This window comes from Myxocyprinus asiaticus, chromosome 47, assembly GCF_019703515.2.
Source record: "Myxocyprinus asiaticus isolate MX2 ecotype Aquarium Trade chromosome 47, UBuf_Myxa_2, whole genome shotgun sequence".
NCBI lineage: Eukaryota > Metazoa > Chordata > Actinopteri > Cypriniformes > Catostomidae > Myxocyprinus > Myxocyprinus asiaticus.
The window spans coordinates 14301556-14324783 of record NC_059390.1 but is presented as its reverse complement, the minus strand read 5'-3'; the positions used below and the strand labels follow the sequence as shown (position 1 = coordinate 14324783).

General features: G+C 41.2%; 1 protein-coding gene across 1 annotated transcript in view; it reads left to right on the top strand.

Annotated features, from left to right (window-relative positions):
* Positions 1 to 23228, top strand: part of LOC127436502 (plexin-A4) — a 334355-nt gene that overhangs the window by 242470 nt on the left and 68657 nt on the right. The window contains exons 6-9 of the mRNA XM_051690704.1: positions 2759 to 2882; positions 10126 to 10279; positions 15397 to 15496; positions 15726 to 15840. Of these exons, the coding sequence (XP_051546664.1) occupies positions 2759 to 2882; positions 10126 to 10279; positions 15397 to 15496; positions 15726 to 15840 (493 nt within the window). The remainder of the gene's footprint in view (positions 1 to 2758; positions 2883 to 10125; positions 10280 to 15396; positions 15497 to 15725; positions 15841 to 23228) is intronic.

The window sequence follows — 23228 nt, the reverse complement described above, 5'->3', positions numbered from 1 at the left end:
CCTCCCGCATGTTGACAGGTGCGCGCGGGATGACTTATCAAAGCGATCACCAATTTATCAGATGGAAAATCATTTGCTGAGGGGACTGAGATGATTTTAATAAACTCATTTGATTAAACACGCACACTTACATATACAGTATGTGAGGGATAATGTACAGTCAGCCAGTTGTTATCACAAAATAAACACTGACAGGGTAATCGCGGAGGGTCTTGTATCACCCTGAAGGGGTTTATTTTGCGATAACAACCAGCTGACTGTACATTATCCCAATTATTATGTGGCTACTAACCAAATGAATGAATAAATTGACTTAAAATATTGATTTGCGCTTATTTATAATTATGTCTTTAAGTGACAAGAAACAATTCGCTGAACAGTGGTTTTCCATCTAAACATGCGATAGTCTGACGTCTTTAACTGTTGCAGTGTCTCACTGTTTTTTTCAGCGTCTCGCTAATGAGTGGCATTTTTGTTATTATTATTATTATTTGTATTTTTTACATTTATACTATTCAAGATCTTAAAGTTGATTCAGAAGAAGATTCAAGTTTAAAATCTCCCATTGACTTATATTTATAAAATGTGCACCATTCAAAATCTGAAATCCGTTTGGTTTTCTTTTATGTATTTATCTACTTGCTTCTGTTTGCTCACTTTATGATGATTTGGTTTACTTTTTTAGCAGTTAAATTGCAGCATTTCATTTGTGCAGAACCAAAGCATAATTTAAAAAAATTATTCTATTGCTGCCATGCAAATGTAGTTAACAAACACACTCATTATTACTATTATTTTATCCCTAGACTGAAAAAATGTTGAATACAGAAACTTGTACACACACACCGCTGTTTATAAGCTACTGCTGATATTTTACTCCAGGCCTGTGTTGCGGTGAAGGCTAATAAATGTGTTCTTTACAGTATGCTCAGGCCACAGGCAGGCATCTCATTTATAACCCTTTTAAATAAAATAAAAAATACTCCTCGTCTTACAAGCAGCACTGACATGTCAATGCCCCTGTAATCTATGAAATTATGAACAGACAACCTTCATCTGCCCCCTATTGGTGACAAACGGTAATGTCTGTGTTTAAACAGGCATCTCTGCCTTCAAGTTTTCCTGTTGTCAGGTGTAATGGGTGTGGAAAGAGAGAGGCTGAGAGAGTTGTTAATTGTGACTGTATGTGATGTTTTACTAAAGGTCTTTGACAAGGGCATCTTACAGCAGTATACTGAGCCTCGCCAAATCATACAGAGACACACGATACAGTTTGTCTCCCCTACAGCACTCTGCATGTGACTGTTACTCTCTCTCTCTCTCTCTCTCTCTCTCTCTCTCTCTCTCTCTCTCTCTCTCTCTCTTTCTTACTCACACTTTTTCTTAGTTTTTCTGTTTCACCACCCAAAGCTTCTACCTAGTGTTAGTGTGTGCATGTGTTTGAACACGTAGTGCATGGCATGCTTATTAAATCTGCAGCAGGAAGGGGATTCAGGCTGAATGATTGGAGCTTCAAAGGAGGCCATTCTGATTAAACAAGTCTTAGACCTGCTTAGCACAGAGGCACACAGAAAGAGGATGATTGTTGCATTTAAATCTCCTTCGTTTCCTTTCATTCTCCAGCAGATTATTCCCCTTTTCCCATTCTGTTCACCGAGTTCTCCACGTTAGGCTTCTTAACTTTTCAATTCATTCACTATCCTACCTCTGTCACTTTACCTCTTTTCTCTATTGGGGAGGTATTACCCTGTCACAACTGTCATCCATTATAAACTTCTCTGCCTCTCGTAAGGACTCAGCTCTGTGGTGATTCGTAGTTAATTGCTTTAGATATTTGAATAAAGCCAATCTGGATTAATCAGGGGAATGGAAGTCTGAGAAACCCGGCATGCCACACTATTTTTCCCACTATTGTACTACAGACAGGTAAAATTTAAAGTGTTTAAATTTAAGACTCAACAGTGTTCTTTGGAGTGTGGTTATTTCTTTCTTACAATTACAAACAGCAATTTGTCGCAGCGAGAGAGTGTTCTGGGGTCTCTTACCATGCATTCTTAAAAATTGTGAAAAGTTCTTCAAAGCCTTTTTTTGTTCTAATTTGGCCCTTTATTAGAGTGTAACATCTTAGCCTTGTCAAGAACTAAATTCTGTAGTTAAAAACAGTTTTAAACATGCATAACCTTGGGACTGTATTTTGAGCTGTAATCTGATGTGTCTGGATTAGATGTCACAGTGTAAGGATGATCTTCTGATTGGCCCTAGTGTTGTGAACAGATCAGAGCGGAGGGTGTTTGAGTGAGGGTCTCTGAGCTCTGATTCTCTCCACCTGCAGAATCTGGGTCTGATGAATACACTTAATTAAGGGTAGAACACAAAGCTGGCTTGTCCCTGGCCCTTTTGGGCCTGCTCTGCTTCCACAAATAGAGTCACTGTTGTTTTAGCACCGCAGAGAGAACAGAAACAGGATAGAGTCACCACAACCAACTGGTCTGTCTCTCTTTTTTTTCTTTTCCACCTCCCACTCCTGAAATATGAAACAGAAATATAATGCGTGGATTTGGACTAGTAACCAAGCTTGTGTTCTGTTACCTTCATGCTGTGCTAGTCACAGATGGGAGATGGTTGGACGCATGTGTGCAGCTGTTTTTTTCCCCTTTTCTAGCAAATGCTTTGTCTTTCTTTCATTCTTTCACTGGCTGTCTTTCTCTACTCCTCAGGTGCTCATGTGTTCATTTTTTTTTTCATCTTTGTTTTCCAGGTGCACCAGGAAGGAAAAGTGTGAGCGGTCATCCGAGCCTCGACGTTTCGCCTCAGATACAAAGCAGTGTGTGAGACTCAGCGTTCACCCCAACAACATCTCTGTGTCCCAATTTAGTGTCATGGTGAGCACTAATACATTATCATGGATGGATGGATGGATGGATGGATGAATGGTTGGTTGGTTGGTAGGTAGGTAGGTAGGTAGATAGATAGAACGATTGATAGATAGAACGATAGATAGATAGATCACCTCTTACACCATAGTGTTGTAATGATTCATTGTTCCATTTATGCTGTGTAATTACACCATAAAATATCCCAGACTTGACTCCCTAAGGAATACTCAAGAAATACTGAAGCCCTTTAAGTGTTTCTGAGGATGAAACTAAATGTTGGACATATTGACATTAGCCTTCTCTAATTCAGTTATGGGGCCCATTGCTGTCCTGGCTCTATCATTTATGTGATCATGCTCTGTTGAGTTCAGCCTTTATAAACTCAGCAAAAAAAGAAACGTCCCTTTTTCAGGACACTGTATTTTAAAGATAATTTTGTAAAAATCCAAATAATTTTACAGATCTTTATTGTAAAGGGTTTAAACAATGTTTTCCATGCTTGTTCAATGAACCGTAAACAATTAATGAACATGCACCTGTGGAACGGTCGTTAAGACACTAACAGCTTACAGACGGTAGGCAATTAAGGTCACAGTTATAAAAACTTAGGACACTAAAGAGACCTTTCTACTGACTCTGAAAAACACCAAAAGAAAGCGTGAACGTGCCTTAGGCATGCTGCATGGAGGCCAGGGCAATAAATTGTATTGCCTGTACTGTGAGATGCCTAAGACAATGCTACAGGGAGACAGGAAGGACAGCTGATCGTCCTCGCAGTGGCAGACCATGTGTAACAACACCTGCACAGGATCGGTACATCCGAATATCACACCTGCGGGACAGGTACAGGATGGGAACAACAACTGCCTGAGTTACACCAGGAACGCACAATCCCTGCATCAGTGCTCAGACTGTCCGCAATAGGCTGAGAGAGGCTGGACTGAGGGCTTGTAGGCCTGTTGTAAGGCAGGTCCTTACCAGACATCACCGGCAACAACATTACCTATGGGCACAAACTCACCTTCGCTGGACTAGACAGGACTGGCAAAAAGTGCTCTTCACTGACGAGTCACGGTTTTGTCTCACCAGGGGTGATGGTCGGACTCGCGTTTATCATCGGAGGAATGAGCGTTACACCGAGGCCTGTACTCTGGAGCGGGATCGATTTGGAGGTGGAGGGTCCATCATGGCCTGGGGTGGTGTGTAACAGCATCATCAGACTGAGCTTGTTGTCATTGCAGGCAATCTCAACGCTGTGCATTACAGGGAAGACATGCTCCTCCCTCATGTGGTACCCTTCCTGCAGGCTCATCCTGACATGACCCTCCATGACAATGCCACCAGCCATACTGCTCGTTCTGTGCGTGATTTCCTGCAAGACAGGAATGTCAGTGTTCTGCCATGGCCAGCGAAGAGCCCAGATCTCAATCCCACTGAGCACGTCTGGGACCTGTTGGATAGGAGGGTGAGGGCTAGGGCCATTTCCCCCAGAAATGTCCGGGAACTTGCAAGTGCCTTGGTGGAAGAGTGGGGTAACATCTCAAAGCAAGAACTGGCAAATCTGGTGAAGTCCATGAGGAGGAGATGCACTGCAGTACTTAATGCAGCTGGTGGCCACACCAGATACTGACTGTTACTTTTGATTTTGACACATTATTACATTTCTGTTAGTCACATGTCTGTGAAACTTGTTCAGTTTATGTCTTAGTAGTTGAATCTTTTTATGTTCATACAAATATTTGCACGTGTTAAGTTTGCTGAAAATAAAAGCAGCTGAAACAGAGAGGATGTTTCTTTTTTTGCTGAGTTTATATTTGCCCATTACATTTATGGGTTTTTGAAGTCACATCATGCAGCTTGACCTATCACGTCTTATTATTTTGGAGATGTTTGGCTCTAGTCACAAGGCTGATTGCTTTATTGTATTGTTTGTGGTTAAATATAAGATATATCTCTTTATATCTACTGTAATATAACCATAATTGTGGATGCATTATACATTGGGAGAGTCTGTAGGTCCCCTCATTTAAGTCCCAAGCCCCCATATTCCTTGCCAGAACAGTCACTTTTTCTATTTTTTGTGTTATTTATTGGCTGATTGTAGCTAAATGCTTACTCCAACTTGTTTTTATTGTGCGCGTATGTGTGTGTGTGTGTGTGTGTGTGTGTGTGTGTAAAATCCATGGCCATGGTTTCAGGCCTTAACCTGATGTAATCCAGCACCTCCTCTGAGCCTTTATATCAGATTAATTCCTCTGCTACAGTCTAGCTTTCAGCTGATTCAGGATCTGTATTCTGGGCCCAAAATCAAAACCTCACTACTACAAAGAACCCATTATCACTGGTATTAAGATGCGTTTTTTTGGTGATCATAATCACATGCGGTCAGCTCTAAATACAGGTCTAAACGGGGTCTAAAACATTTTGTGATCGGATCACAAAAACCTTTGGCATTGTTCTAACTGTGAACTTTAAGCATGCAATGAGTATGCAAATGAGTTCCACACAGAGAAGGGAGGGCTGACCACACTGTGTCCCCTCCACTCTGATCTCAGCAGCCAATCATGACCCTGAAACAGGAAGGCGCCAAACTGAAATCTCCTCCTCATCAGGAAGGTATAAATCTATCCTCCGGATGACCACACCTTTGTCCTGAGTCTCGGAAGAAGACATTAACAGGATACACTTCTAAAACACCTGTTCTGGTCTCACTCTACGAGAGAGAGGCAATGACAGAATAATAATCAACGTTCTGAGTTCCTGGCTGTTTGAGTTCGGGAGCAATAACAGAATAATAATGAACATTCTGAATCTCTGGCCTCAGATGTAGTAACAGAATGCAAACCATCCAACATGCTAAGTCTCACTACATGAGAGAGTGGATAACTGATCATCCAATGTTTTTAGTCTCCATCCGAGAGACAGAAAAACCAAGTACCAAGTCTCACTACAAAAGACTATTGCAACGCCAAGTTCAGAATCCCTATACCAAGGAGATAATTACAGCGACAGGGTTTAGCTCTAGCGAGCAAAACTTCTCTTCAAGTTTCGTGCATCTGCGTGTTCCAGATTGCAAGAACCCTCTCATTGCTTCCAGGAGATCAGCATTTTGTGTCCAATGCTGTTGAAATGGAATCCAGCTCCTTCCCCACTGTAGCGTGGCCCTGAACACCAGTGGAAGACGTTGCTGTCACCAAACTCATCGATCGATCAAAGAGAATGTAAATATCACTACTAAACCTCTTTCCAGAGACCTTGGCATTAGTGTATACCATCAGTTTATGATTTTCTAATGTTCTTTAGATTACATAACCTGTGTGTCAAATGTTTTTAAAATAATCTTTGCGTTATTTGTTTTATTAGGAATAAGGTTTTCACCTTATTATTTAACAGAGAAACAGCTATTTATCTTTCCATAAGATAATAGACATACTTTACCATTGCTACATCCAATTCAACCACTTACATCTTTACATCCTATGTACTTTATTTACCTATTCATTTATTTTATCTTTTAGCATTAGTACCATTTTGTAGTTTTTGTTAGTTATTCTTGTTTATCTTTTTGTAAATAAAACTTGTTGTATTGCAACCCTGTGTTCCTTGTGTTGATGATACAGAAGAGCTCTAAAGTGTTAGGCTGCTCTCGAATCCTTCAGATTATTCAGATGACCAACTCCCTCCAATTTACATAATTTTTATTTATTGAATTGTCCATGTGGATCATTCTTTTACTGTTAAGGTGAAAATCCTTAGCTGGTGCCCCGAGGATGGAGGGAGGGACCGTCTGATATTAATAATCACACACACATACACCTTAAGTGAAGTGTGATCAAAAATCACCACATCCTTTGGTGTCTTGTGCGAGGCCCAGTTCATTTAAATTGGTGCCAGGGTGATTCTCAATACAACACGGTGCTGACCGCACAGAGAAATGCCAGTTTCGGAGTTTATTTTCATAACCCACTTCCTTATTATTTGAACATTAATAAAGGATGCTTTAAAGATATAATGCCAGTGTGTTTAACTGCGAAATGGAATGCGGCACAATAATCATTTTATCTCGATTATCTTGTTTTCATAATCACTGGAAGCCAAAATCGTAATTGAAAATAAAATGTGATTAATCACCCAGCCCTAATTTGAGGTGTAAACGCTAATCCGTCCTGTATGCGTCCCAGCAGCAGCGAAATGCCTCCCCTCACCTGTCAATCAACCGCTGCACTTAAACAAGAGTTTTAAACTTTTAAAAGGAATTAACCGTCCGATCAGAAAATTAAAAAAAGTGGATACATACACAAACGTAAGAAGTTCACGGATCTTCTTCAGTGTGACAACATGCAGGGATTTATAAGTAGCATGGACATCTACAGCTCAGGTTAATACAGGTAATCCATTAAAATGAAGGACAATTCTACTCGAAACGTTGCTTTTGTGCTTAGATTAAATTTCAGATGTGTCTGGGAGAAATAGCGCACCGTTTTTTTGCTCTTTCTTTGTCTTTTCTGAATTTGTTGCGCTTTAATGTCATGCAGTAACACACTGACATATTGATTAATGTATGTCGTCATGAAACAGAGTCCCTCTCCTCCAAATCTGATCACAAGTGGTCACAGGAGATGCAATTTAGTGACCAGGTGTAAACAGCGATGTGTCTCACCTGACCACATGTGATCGGATCACCCAAGATGCATCTTAATACCTGGTGTAAATGATTTAGGCTTTATATTGTGTCTTAACCAGGCACAACACAATAAAGCATATAAACCATAAAAAGCTATCTCTTCCATGTAAATTAAATATGAAATATCTTCTGATTGGCTGTTGTTGTGCCATGTCGTGCAGCACAGTCGCTTTCTGTCTGGACAGACAAATTACTTGTCGCCACTAATTAGGACAAAGTGTTAGACAAAGTGTTCAATATTTTTTTTTTTTTTTTTGTCATCTATAATATTAGCACACATCCACATAAATAGTATATATTATAACAGTATACTGTCTATAAGATATACTTTTTATTATAGGACTGGTCAGACATTTACCCAAACAGCATTAGAAAGAGAATTTAACCTTTTCCCTGCAAACTGAAATTACCCAGAGGAAAACACATCTGTAATCCAATAGACTGCAAACTGTATGAAGAAACACATGACAGATGTGCACACCAGTTCTTGACCTTTTTTCATTATTACATATTTTTTTGAGGAGATAACCACAAGCTTCTTTATTTGGTCAGCAGGGAGCATTTAGGTATTGAAGCAGTTTCTCATAAAAAGAACACATCTTTAAATAATGAAAAGCAGACTTTCATGTTTGTGCAATAAATGTCACTTTATTTATTTTTGCTGCTCATACTATATATAAATCCTAATTTAAATTATCATGTTCAAAGTCCTGCATGGATTTACCCAATAATATTCTTTTAGATAATATATAGGCTCTGGTAAGCAGAGCTTTGTACATTTTTAGCATTATCCTCAAGTTGGATTACAGTTACAAGGTACTTGTTTACAGAAAATATCAACCACGACTGGATTCAACCCTATAGGTGCACTCAGAATTCATTTAAATGTAGTTTGCTTTCATTCATGTGAAGTCCGACAAGAGGACAATAGGTAGAATCGTGTCGTTCTCATGGTCTCTGGGGGTACAGCGACAGCTCTGTTTCCCTCTACTCACGAATCCTGAAGCATAATTAGAAACCCGCATCGGCATCTGAAGTCTACTAGAGTCTACTGTCTTGATGCATTCTTCTGTTGATGCAGGAGGTAATCAAGAAAGCCATATTCCTCGTGTCATACTCTTTGCTGCAAGAGGCCTTTTTTGTTTGTTTGTTTGTTTGTGGGGTCCCTCTCATCGCTCTATTGGATGATTTTCATATTTATTGTGGCTGGTGTGTGTTTGTTCGCCGTTGCTTGAAATGTAATTGCAGAAATTCTCTTTGCATCCCTCTTTTAAAGAAAAAATAAATTAAATCCCAGAGTGGCGCTACCATCCACTGGTGCATCCTGAGCTATTAATGGGAAAGCAGGAAACAGCAAAGGAGGGAGCGAGATGGGGAAAGAGTGTCTGCTACATGTCCCTGCCTTTTCATTAAACAGCAATCTAAAAACAGCCACAGTCAGCCTTTCTGTTAAGGAAAGGGTGTTTCAGCCCATACCACAAATGTAACGCTGGGAGCGGCGCCACTCTATGCAAGGCTGGGGCTTCCTATTAGTATGGATATTCCGATTTCATCCAATTCACCTCCTCTGATGCCCTTACAGAGCATTACTGCACACCTCCCCAAACAGCCCCCCAACAAACTCAGTCAAACTGAGAGACAGCTGTGGTGGGTATTTTAAACAGAGAATATCTGCCAAACAGCTTCATCACTCACTCTGTCTGCAATATCTTTCTCTCTTGCTATCTATGTTTGAATACCATGTCAGGCAACCTTTTAATCTTTCTTTCTTTCTTTCTTTCTTTCCCTCCTTCTTTCTTTCCCTCCTTACTTCCTGCTTTTCTGCCTACCTTCCTTTCTTCTCTTTTGCTCACTTCACCTGACTCGGGTGTCAGGCAACACATGTGCTTCAGAGCTGGACTTGAAATTTATTTGAAGGCTTGGAGCCAGAGGGCATTGTGGGTAACAGAGATGGAGAGGACACAGGAAGAACGAGAGAGCAGCGGCTGTCCATATGAGTCATAAAGAAGAAAGAGAGTCAAAAGTCACACCCCACAGCCCTCTCTCTCTCTCATTCTCTCCTCTTCTCCCTCACTTTTCTTCCTCTTGTGTTCAGTAAAAAACATTAGAATCAGTACAGGCTGACTGATGGCTGACTAAAGTCTCTTGAGGTCTCCGGACATTTCCCTCCAGGAAAATTAAGAAATATGTGGCCTCTGGTTCAGTGGCCTGATTTCGGTGTGCCGTTGGCCATGTGTCAGCTGGGATATTTATGGAATGGCCGTGTGTGTTTTCTGGGATGTCTTGATGTCTGGGGCTGGTTAGAGATGTCATATGTGTGGAGTCTGCAGACACTTTGCTGTCTCTCAAGAATTTCAAATCACTGACATGAGGAAATATCCTAGTTACTGCAGTTTTAGGGGCAGCAGCACGACAGTCTAGACATGAGAAGTTTTAGTGCACAAAGTCTGTCATCTCTAGTTCCCTATGTCTTCTATTTAGAATAGAAAGTATATCAGTAATCAACACGTCCTGTTCTTTTTATCTATCTTTAACTTCAGGTTGTCTCTCCTTTCTCTTCAACAGCTCGTTCTGGAGGCCCATAATGTGCCAGAACTTTCTGCAGGGGTCAACTGCACTTTTGAAGATCTAGCAGAGATGAACGGTCTGGTTGAGGGAAATCGCATCACCTGCAGCTCTCCTGCTGAGAAGGAGGTCCCACGCATCATCGTAGACCAAGGTGTGAAAATGCACTGCCACTTAAAAATCAAACACAGCATTTGGGCAACACATTGCCACAGCACGGTCAAGTTGAACATACGTAACATGCATTCTTGCGGTACTGTGGCAGTAACAAGCCTTAGTACTCAAGGGGGTGATAGAGTTACCTTCAAATGTCTGTTCCATTTATTTGTTATTATTAAGTTGCTAGATATTAAGTTGCTATAAATATATTGACTTTAACTTACATGCTCAGCAATATTCTCTTCAAGCTGTTGCTCCACCATCACAATAGTTGACTTGAAAGAGAAAACTTACTGTAGACGCAGACAGATCACCCTAATGTCTGCTGTAGCACCCCTTGTGGCAACATTGAGAATACAACATATGCTTGCATTGCTTATTAATTGCAGTCTGACACATTTTGGAATGCAACTTAGCAAAAAAACTGAGCTTGTGCAGCTAGAAACATCTGCATTCACATACTTGCATAGAATATATTATGGCCTTCAGACTGAGACTAGGACTGAGAGTGAGACTGAGAAATAGACTAAGATTAAGCCGGAATGGTAATTAGAATTGCTACAGTACATGTGTAGATTTGCTCCAGATTCCAAAGAAACTGGTTTTATATCAGGGAGAGAGATAAAAGGAGGCAGACTAAGAAAGAGAGAGAGTGTGAGAGAAATAAACACCTGAGAAGAGATAGAAGTTTACATGCTCATTATCTCGCCTGCAGCTGTTGACTTTTGCTGCAGGACGTGTTTTGTAATTGAGTGAATAAAGGTCGCCAAGAGGGAGGCAATTTGGCATTCTGTTTCCCACTCTCCCCCCCCCCCCCACCCCTTCTCCCCCCGTCTCTATCTCTCTCTCTATCTTTCAGTCTCTCATTCTAAGGCTCCATTGGCAGTGAGATTTAAGAGATTTTTCGAGTAAAGTGATTGGATTGGATCTCCAGAAGTGATGACACTCCTCACTCCATCTGCTGGGGCTGAAAATGGTTTTGACAGCATTCACTATGATAGATAAGGGAGAGAAAAGATTTTTCAAGAGAGAACACTTTTGTGCTCCTCCTCTCTCTCTCTCTCTCTCTCTCTCTCTCTCTCTCTCTCTCTCTCTCTCTCTTTCTCTCTTGCTTTCGTTGTTCGACATTTCTATTCTTTTCGCCTCTGTTTTCTTGCTGACATGGTTGGTTACCCCTGCGTTATTGAAATGAGCGCACATCTGGGCACCTGTCTAGAGACTGGTAATTTTTCATAATATGAAAATGTCTCAAAGTGAAGGTAATGAAGATGAAGAAACAGGGGAATAGCCCTCTGAATTTTTTTCGTATGTGAAAAAAAAGTTAGAAAAGAATGTAAAACAAAAAGTAACAAGCCGCCAAACCTGTTTTGATCACCTACAACAATGTTCTTTCTGAGTGTCTTATAATAACAGCAGCTGCAAATTAGTTTAGTAAGTGGTTGCTGTGCAGTAAAATGGTGGACTTTAAAGTTGTCTGGGTAGATCCAGTGAAAGGTGTGTGAATAATGATGCATGTAAGTCTCATTGGAGATGTGAGCCTAGTCAGGCCACCATGAAATTACAGGTTGGCCCAATCTGCTGGGGCCCGGAGCTTTGAAATACTGCAGTGCAAACACACACTCACACTAGACTGGGTACATTCCCTATTACACACAGAGGGCACACATACATACATACACACACACACACACTTATGGATACATGCACCATCACTATCACACACATACAAAGCTAACGGGGAATGTGAGCCTTGGGCTTGAGTCAGTATTTAGAACATTTATTTAACCCTTCATATTGGTATACCGGGGATAAAGGCATATGCTGTTGTGGATTCTGTTTAAACACACCTACACCCATAGTTATAGGGAGGAACAGAGTAAAAGATGAAGGAAGAAGGTAATTTATTAGCTGGCTCCCTTATTCCTTACTTGCCTCCGTATCATTAGCATCATGGTAAGTGTCAGTGTCCTGAGTGACTCATCAAAGGCGGATACACTCTGCAGCGTGTGGCAGGGGGCCTTCACACACACGCAGGCACAAACACACACTCCAGAGGTACTTGCCATCAAGGCATCAAGGTAACATTTAGCTGAGCTAATTAGGACAGATTCATTGACCGTCACACTTTAGAGTGATTGATGAATGATTCGCTCTTTATTGAAGAAACGGTGCATGACAGGGAGTGTATGGAGAGCAAGAAAGAGGTTGAAGAGAAATATGCCAAAAAAAAACAAAAAAATAGAGAGGGACAGGAATACAGAGAAAAGAATGATCTTCCTTTGAGAGGGAAGATGCTGTGTCCAGCAAGTTGAATTAAATATGAGGTTTTCATTAACTCAGACAAAAGCATGCTGAAGATGGGCACTTTGTGCAACATTTCCATTAACACATACATGTTTTTTTTTTCTCTCAATCTCCATCTCTCTCTCACTCTTGGATGTTTTCATCTGGAAGGGTTTGAGTTTGTATCTGATTTTGAGAGGACTGTTCAGCTTAGGCCTGTCGCGATTGATCGTGGTTATTTGAGATAACTGCAATTATTGTGCACTTTAAATACCAATCACATTTTAATGGTCAAATAAGAGAATGTTAAGCGAATATATAAATGCTGTGAATGAGTGCCGTTTATGTGTTTCATTCAGTTGAACTCAGAGCGTCACTGAGCCGCACAGCAGCTGTCAATCAGAGCAGCTCCTGTCCGGAAGAGCATGTGAAATGCTTCTGAAGCACTCTGATGCGTGCACCGTTAATAGAGACTCACGGCACAATGAAACAGTGAGAGCAAAGCGCTCCGGTTTAACTTTAATTTAATGATCATGTAATGGCAAATATTCCTGGTCATAGCAGGTTCATACATGCAGTGTTAATGACACACACTGACACAGAGGAAGACACACGCTTACTCTATTTCTGTGGAGTGATGAAATGAAGAAACAAAATCTCAAGTGTTTTGCTTCATGAGAAATAAGGGCTCATGGGTTTAATCAAAGAGCATTAAAATAACGTGTGAAAATTAAGAAATTAGGACAGAAATATTTTACTATTGCATAATAAATATCATATCATATCATATCATATCATATATCTTATCATATAATACATTTGTTATAAACAAATAAAATATAACTTTTTATGAGTTCCAAAAACAACAGTGTAAATGCAAAATTGACCAAAACTAAAGTTGACCTAAAGCAGAGACATATTTTGAAATATTTTGAAATTTTAAACATTATTCTTCATGTTATTCATAAGTTTGTAATGCCTTAAAAGGAAATAATGTATCCCTATTTTATTTATATAATTGAAGTTAAATATGTAAAAATGAAGCACACATGCACCTTAAGAAATAGGACAATTTATCTGACAATTCATTGTGAAAGCCCTAAAAGAGACAATTAATTGTCATAATCACAATTATTTGTTTGACTATTAATTGTCAGTCAAACTGAATAATCGTGACAGCCCTAGTTCAGCTCATTCCACAGCTCCAAACCTTTACAAAGCTGCTATACAATCTGCATGCATCTGCAATAATATATATATAAAACTCAATTAAGATGTTTAGCCTGATGTCATTGGTTTTTTATGAATACAGAGGGAAAATAATAGTTAAATGATTGCTGCTTTGTAATATATGTTGTTATTGCCTTGAATAGATTCAATATTTGTACTCTTGCACAGTTTCACAGCAGTTGGTGATTGGAGCAGGTCAAATTCCTCGAACTAATCACAAGCTGTATTTTCTTGTTTAGTCCAGACATTTTTTTTTATGTCTTTGTCTCATTGTCTTATGGGGCTTTTCCACTGCATGGTACAGCTCGACTCGACTCGACTCTGCTCGCTTTTTGGGGGTTTTCCACTGTGGATAGTACCTGGTACCTGATACTTTTTTCAGTCGAGGTTCCAAGCGAGCCGAGCCAATACTAAATGTGATGTCAAAACCCTGCAGATCACTGATTGGTCAGAGAGAATCATCACTACCAGCATCACTGGATTTGTGACACGGGACATCAACCCGCTAGTTTTAAAGTTAGCAACAGCGACAGCAATATCATTTGTCCACGCGACTTTCGAATTGTAAAAAGAAATGGCTGTGCGCAAAACCACGCCGTGGTCAATAAACGAGGTGCAGACGTTCCTCTCGTTAGCGACAAATGAAACGACGCAAAACGAAAAAGTCTTTCAGAAAGTGTCTCAGCTGTTGGCCGCACATGGCTACCACCGGACCTACCAACAGTGAAGGGAAAGTGTAAAAAAAAACTTAAAAGTGACTACAGAACCATCAAGGATCACAACAGACGGAGTGGTTCAAACAGAAGAAAGTGGAAGTGGTTCGACCAAATGGATGCTATCTATGGCAATAGACCGGCGAGCAATGGGAGGGAGAGTGCCCTGGACTCGGCGTTGTTGGAGTCCACGATGGAGGATGGCACGTTTTGTTACGTTAACTCTATATTCTGCTTGAAAGCTTCAGTTTATTTAGTAGACCAGCTACTGGAAAGCTTGCTTCTAAAACGACCAGGCCAAGTAAGACCATGTTACACTTGTGTAAAATCACCATGCAACAACTGCTTTATGCAGCACAATGAGCTAGTAGCTAACAGCTAGCGGTCATGTTATTGTTTATGGTCAGTAATGTTTGTGTCGCATTTAAGATGATGTAACGGCAGTAGAGGCGGCGCAACTATGACGATCAGCCTGTAATCCCACCCACGTTGAGGCAGCACTAAACTGCAGTGGAAAAGCAAGCTCAGAAAAGTAAAGTGAGCAGAGTCGAGTTGAGTCGAACCATAACATGCAGTGGAAAAGTGCCATTAGTTATGAGGAACATTGAGTTGACACAGATATTTGATTCGTAAAAAACAAGAAGAACTAATCATTCATAAATCCATTCTTACATATTTGTTGCATTATATTGAAAGAGCCAGTTGACATTAGAATGATTTTATAAATGATAAACAAAAATATTCATTCTGTTTGTGTTTCATGAATGTGGCCCATTGTTGATACTGTATGTAAATAGCTTTGATATTATTGCTATCACACTGACTATATCTCTGTAAAACTTTTTAACAATCTACAACACTAGTAACATTGTTTTATGCCTTTTAGGTGACCATCAGATTGTGCAGCTCTTCCTAAAATCAAAGGAGACAGGACTAGCATTCGCCAACACTAGCTTTGTTTTCTACAACTGCAGCGTTCACAAGTCGTGAGTGCCTTTCCCTTTATTAACACTAGTATAATCATCCATTAGGAGGCCTGGAAGACCATTTAATTTATCTTGTTTTAAGTTCCACATCCCTGTTAATTAGTCATTGAAGCTTTAGGCTGTCAACTCTTTGGTCAAAAGTCTTTTACTAAAACCATTAACTCTCAACCTTAGTGAAACACTCTACCTATTTCCAGCAAAACTCAAGATAACCCATTCCCTGTCTTAGGTGCCTGTCCTGTGTCGGAAGCCCTTACCAGTGCCACTGGTGCAAATACCGTCACACATGCACCCATGACCCTAGCAGCTGCTCCTTCCAAGAGGGCCGTGTCAAACAGCCAGAGGTGAGTCACTCGTGATTGGTCACACACAGTGGGGGCTGGGATTTGTAATTGGCCATCATCAATCTCATTTGGACTTAATTGTTCAGGTCACGTCCTGATTGTGGGATGTTACCCCGCATCACCCCGTGATGTTGAGCCAATCTGATAGCTCCGAATTGGACTTAATTTTCATTAAACCTCTAATATTTCTGTCTGTATTCCCACCCACATCTTATTCCATGTAAATTATCTATAATATTGGCACTACACGTATGCCTTGAGGCCACCGCAGGCCCATTAGATTAATTAAAAGCTGCTGTTGAAGCTTGACACTTTTTGCTGGAGCCAAACTCGTTCCTGAGACGGCGAGGATGGTCGAGCTTGTGTATCATTGAAGCACCCTTAAATCCCTCCTTTAGGGTCTACATGGTGCGGATCACAATGTGTTTATTTCCTTTGCATCCTGCATCTGAAGAGAAATTGGCAGCTAGAACGGAGATATGATTACTTATATCATTTAAGCTTAGCTTTAAAATGCATAATGAATTATGAGTACACCTGCCCCCTGAGGCTATGTGTTTTAATCGCACAAATGTGTAGCCTCATCAGTTAGCATTTATTAACATCTTTTAGCAGAGCGTTTCAAAGGCTGCCAGCATTTGGCGTTCCAGTTATCAAATAGCCATGCGGTCAATATTGACCAGGTTAATATTTGGAAATCCCTATTGTGTGTCTAGTGACTTCCACACAAAGCATTGCCAGAATATTAGCACGTTAATGACTTTCCAATGGATGTTTTTGTTTGATTTTTGTTTTAAGGCAGGTGTTTTGTCTGGTTAATGAGTTTAATTTGGATTTCATTAACCCCTCGTACCAGTGGTCTCAAATCCGCTTTCCAATTCTGGGTGGCTCAGAATTAATGACCATGGATGTTTACTGTGCAAATCCAACGAGCAGACGCTGACGAGACAATTTTGCATTGAGAAATGAGATGACATTTCATGCTGACCTTCCACAGATGAATTTCTGTGTTTTATACTAATTAAAGGATTGTTGAGAGTGATCTGAATAATCCAGGCTTATCTCTGAATGGTCAGAATAGTTAGGAGCCCCCATGCTGTAAGAGCCTGTTTCAGTATGCACTTTGGCACTCGTGATCACTGAAGAAGAATCCATGTACACCAAATAAAACGTGCCACTGCATCAGAATGTTGTCTCTGCCAAGATTTAACAACAGTGTGTCTAGCATTCACAGTCTCTCACATTTAAATATCTGACATGCCGTCTGCAGCATCAGTTTTCAATTGTGTGGAACTTTCTTTTGTTTAACAACAACAGCAAAGTAATGATTAGGAATTAAATATGGGATTTGTTTTGTGTTAGGTGGCAAAATTAAAAAATTAAAGAAATAGTTCAGCCAAAAATGAAAATTCTGTCTTTGTTTACTTGTCCTTTTAATTTTTCTATGAAACACATAAATGTAGAAATCTTTGAAGAATTATTATGCAGCTCTTGCCATTCAATGACAGTTCATGGTGACTGAAGGCTGTCAAGCTCCAAAAAGGAGAAATACACGAGAACCACATGCAAACTTTAGGGGAGGGCAAGCTTATCAGTGAGAAATTAAACATTTCTGTCTGGGACAGAATTTTTTTTACTGGGTAAATTACTTCTTTAAAAAGATGCATCTGCTTCTTAGTTGGCTTATTTTATTTTATCTGCTTGGCCTGTTTTACACCATAGCATATCCATATCCATTATTATTGTATGCATTAATTTGATCATTTTTGATTCTCTCTGGTTAGTGTGTGTATACTGAGGGTATTGCTGAATCCTGTCAGTGGCTGTCTGTGTCAGCCCCTCATGTCTCGCTCATGGCCTCTAGCGTAATGCTGCATGACCCAGACGGCCACAACACTTTAGCGAACAGGCTCTGTGATGGCTTGGCTTTTTGCATCCTATTAGGAATTGCAACATGCCCATTTACCGCATGCCTTATGAACGGGTAATGCAAATTGGTGGTGTGATTTTGACACTTTTTGGCACTACAAAGGTATGAATTTGATTCAAAGCAAGTGGCATATGCAAACAAATTATGCTAGACCTTATCTTAGAACTAACTTCACTTTTCTGAGCCTTTTTCAAAATGACTTTTTAGCAACTGGTGAAAATGTAATTTTAATAGATGTATGAGGTCAGCTCCCCTTAAGTTCACACAGGTGTCCTAGAAGAGTGACCACAGGTGTAGTTCATCACATTTAGTATGGACATGTTACACCATCGTTTGAAAACCAGAAAGTGTCCAAATTCTTTTTGTCTTAATTTTGATTAGTTGTTTTATTATTTGAAACCTAATGCTTTGCTTGAAATGTATGCCTGTGCTAGGTTTCTTTAAAATAAGATAAAATAATTCAAATAATTGTTTTGATATTTGTTATATAATGCAAATGTATTCATACAGTTTTGAATGTGATTCAAGTGCACACATAATTTTGTGGCCACTGTATACTATTTTATATAATAAAAAGAAAGAGATGAGCAAAAGCAAAAAAAAAAAAAGAAAGATAAGGTACAGAATGAGAGCAAAATATGGAGGCGGACGAGACGCAAGCCAGCAAGAGAAGTAGAGAGGTGTGGGAAAAAGGAACTGATCGATCTGGTGAACTCTCCTCCATATTATTAAGATGTTAATTGACTAGCACAACTGGCAGCTTTGCACAATTGAGCTGCAGATTATGAGGAGGAGGATTTTTGGTCTGAGTTCAGAACCACGCGATGGTCTCTCTGCCTCCCTCACGGCCCTCGGGGAGAAACTCAGAGGTAAAAATCATTGGGATCAGGGGTGGACGACAAGAGTTGAGGAAGAAAAGACCAGCTAGGGAGGAAAATGAGAGAGTAAACAAACAGATGAAAAGTGGCAGAGGTGAGAGGGAGGATGAGAGAGTGTATGATGTCAAAGTGTGGAGAAAGGAGGGGAGGGTTTTTGCCCATGGTGGTAGGGAGGCACACTAAAGCGTGAGGAGTGCAGGAAAGCCTTAGTAATCATCCAGCACACACTGCGCGAGCTGTAGAGAGAATTAGGTGTTTCATCTTCTACCCAACTGAACGCTGCCATTACGCACACATACTCAAACAGCTCTAATTATGGATCTATCACTCTGTGCCAGCTCGCTACCCTCTGTTCTCTGTGCCAGGGTTTCTTCTTCGCCGCTCACACTCTGTCAATGACTATCTTTGTCTCTGTGCATCTCTTCTCTCAAACAGTAGCACACACACTGAACTTCAGTCTTTTCCCCACCTACAGTATCTCTTTATTTAACAACTAATTATATCAGTCCTGTTCTGAGAGGTTGGAGATTCAGCTGCAGATGAATATGATCTCCCCCCTGTAGTAAACAATCGGGAGCCAATTGCTGTCTGTCTCACTCCATGTTTGCCTTGACAATCACATCATTATGCGTCTGCTCACCCTCAGGCCTCTCTCGCCCGACTAAGACTGTAAACACACTCTCAAGGGCCACTTTTATCTGTAAAATACCTTTTTTAATAATAATTTCCATTTTTTTTTTTTTTTAATCAAACCCTGCATTGTTTTCCAGCCTCAAACGAACCGCCTTGAGCATTTCTTGTCAGATTTGAGACACTTCATGGACAAGGACACAAACCACAGAGTCGAGTCATTTGTCTTATGATTGTGCTTTGCATTACAGTCTCTGTATTTTTTATTAGCATTTCTTTCAGTAAGGCTCTTCAGCTGTATCTGGCTGGAGGCTACAGGAATCATGGTCTTACTGGGCTGAATGGACATTGGCACTAACTCTGAGCCTCAAGACAGGAAGTGCATGCCAAAGTATGGCTGCATTCCCGTCTTTGATCTGGCCCAAATGTTGAAGAATTGCCTGGTGTTATCCAGTGTGGATTGCTGTTATTAGGATTGTTACTGATTACTGTTTGTTAGTTAATTAAAGAAATATTCCAAGACAAATTTGAAAAAATACTAGATAATGATGTTAATGGTGACGATTACAACAGAAAATAATTTTGACTAAGTTTGTAAAAAAAAGAATGTATTGACAATTATGCACTTACAATAGAAATATATGGGACCAGCATTCAACCGTTGCCCCATATAGATAGTATTCTGATGACGTCAAGACAAGTGCTGTCGCCATATAGACCTTATTCATGCTAACACCATCTTTAATTATTTATGGGAATGACAACAAGGCTGTGAAGGATAGACTTACCATCTCTTCAATGGCACGAACGGTATAAAGCTGTATAAAGCTCCTAGATCACATCTGATTTCCCACAACTCATGTTGTTTGGAGTTCTTTGTATACTGAATGTTCTTGAACAGATATTTTATCAATGTTTTGTCCACAGAATGATCCCAAAACACTTTAAACTGCAGTACAGACCATTGAAGAGACTGTTAGTCTATCCCTCACAGCCTCGTTGTCATGGATGGCGCTAGCGTGAATAACGAGGCAGTGATCAAAATAGTTTGTCTTGTGGGAGAAATAGTATTGCTAAATACCACATAAAGTTTAGTGTAATATTTAAATTTTGGTATAAACTATCAAGCTTGCATACTTTATAAACTGGTTGTTTTGATTTTTAAATGGTAACCACTTGCATAGTGGACCAAGAAACATAAATGAGTGGACATCAGAGCACTTAGTGAGAAAAGGAGGCATGTACGTTTAGCAAGGATGAATGGAAGAAAAAACTTTCAGCAGGGTGTATTCTAATCACGTCTTTTAAGATAAATATAGAAACTGTAAGGGTAAATCTCCCATTGTTACTGGAGCAATACAGACTTGAGATGGCCAGCTAAAGGCTACGGTACAAACTAATGCCAGACTATGTTTACCTGTCTGTTTCTTCCCTTTGTAAGTGTTCTTCTGTTGCTGTCTTTGGCCCTTTAGTGTATTTTTTTATCTCTTGTACACCTAAATGACAATAAATTAAATCTTGAACTTACAACACTAGCATTCTGTACTTTGTTTACATAAAGCATTTAGGACTCAGGGCAGTTAGCATTAGCATGTTGTTTTAATGTGTAGTCTCTTATTTATTAAATTTTTAAGTGTTTCACCATGTTTCACAGTGACTCATTTATTACATTTATTTTCAAGTAGGTAATGCTACTTTCAAGGTACTACAAACCATGAAACCCTTGGCTGGGTCTCTCTCTAAAGTCTGGAGTACTCTCCGTCATTGCAAACACAACAGGTATCAACGAGTCTATCAGAGCTATGAGATTATGAATAAAGAGACCCTTTTTTATTTATGAATGTGATATGCTATGAATGCATAAAATGACAAGAAACAGAAAAGTAATGATTACACAAGAAGCCTGTTTAGCAGTTTTATTTCTCTTATTTTTTGAACACAGTTAATTAAGTTGTCATGATTCACTGTTGTTTGCCTTGTGTTTGTCCCCTGTCATCTGTTCCTCCCGGACTACACTTCCCATAATTCCCTGCCCTCATCACTGCCAGCTGCCCTTGATTGACCTCACCTGTGTTTCATTAACTTATTACCCATTGTGTATATAATGCCCTGTTGCTTGCTTAGTCTTTGTCAGTTGTTATGTGTTTTGACCTCTTGTTTATTGACCCGTTCCCTTTGTAGATGTTTTGCTCTGTTCCTGTGTTTTCCCATCGTGGATATTTCTTTTGTTCCTGTGTTTATCCCGTTATCCTGTACTTTGTTTATTTTATTAAAGACTGTTTCGGTGCACCTAGATCCAGGTCTCGTGACTTCCTTCCAGACGTTACAGAAAAACTGACCACAAAATGGATCTAGCGGCGTACTTCGTACAACTAAGCCAGGCGGACTTATCAATAAGAGAGTTTCCCCATTTCTTCTCCACCGTTGCCGTCCACACTATATTCAATGATGATACCCTGAAATCCATTTACAGGATCGGTCTAACAACACGCCGGTCAAGGGAATTGCTGGAGACCGGAGATTGCACGTGGGAGGAATATGTGAGGCTAATCTTAGAGACACTCGCTACAGAGGATCCTCCTCTCTCAATCCGCCTGAGTCCGCTCCACGCCTTGTCACAGCCACGGCTGAGTCTGCACCACGGCATGTCACAGCCACGTCTGAGTCTGCACCACGGCATGTCACAGCCACGTCTGAGTCTGCACCACGGCATGTCACAGCCACGTCTGAGTCTGCACCACGGCATGTCACAGCCACGTCTGAGTCTGCACCACGGCATGTCACAGCCACGTCTGAGTCTGCACCACGGCATGTCACAGCCACGTCTGAGTCTGCACCACGGCATGTCACAGCCACGTCTGAGTCTGCACCACGGCATGTCACAGCCACGTCTGAGTCTGCACCACGGCATGTCACAGCCACGTCTGAGTCTGCACCACGGCATGTCACAGCCACGTCTGAGTCTGCACCACGGCATGTCACAGCCACGTCTGAGTCTGCACCACGGCATGTCACAGCCACGTCTGAGTCTGCACCACGGCATGTCACAGCCACGTCTGAGTCTGCTCCACGCCATGTCACAGCCAGATCTGAGTCCGCTCCACGCCATGTCACATCCACATCTGAGTCGGCTCCACACCATGTTACATTCCAGCGTTCCGCGACTCATTGCTCCAAGCAGTCCGCGGCCCCGGTCTCGAGGCCCTTCACGGCCCTTGTCTCCAAGTCGAATTATCCGCCACTGATATCAGTGTGTAGGGCCACGAAGACCCTTCCCCACAAATTGTCAGTGACATTACCTGCCACGGCCACCGAGCCCACGCCCATGCCTGCCACGGCCACCGAGCCCACGCCCACGCCTGCCACAGCCACCGAGCCCACGCCCACGCCTGCCACGGCCACCGAGTCCACGCCTATGCCTGCCATGGCCAACAAGCCCACACCTGCCAAGGCTAACAAGCTGGAAGCTTCGTCCGTCCCAGAGCCAGCGCTGCCAGCCTCGTCCGTCCCAGAGCCAGCGCTGCCAGCCTCGTCCGTCCCAGAGCCCACGTTGCAGACGTCGGCCTCCCGGAGAAGGAGGAGGAGAAAGGCTTTCATTTCCAAGTCTCTGCCCATGTATACACAGAGGTCGTCTCTGATTCTCTGCCCATGTATACGACCACGGAGGTTGTTTCCAGGTTTCAGCCCATGTTCACAACCACAGAGATCGTCTCCGAGTCTCTGCCCATGTACACGATCACGGAGGTCGTTCCCGAGTCTCTGTCCATGTTCCCGACCACAGAGGTCGTTCCCTAGTCTCTGCCTATGCTCACGACCAGAGAGGTCGTTCCTGAGCCTCAGTCCATGCCCACGACCTCAGAGGTCATACTCGAGTCTCTGTCTACGCCCACGACCTCAGAGGTCGTACCGAAATCTGTCTATGCCCACAACCTCAGAGGTTGTTCCCAAGT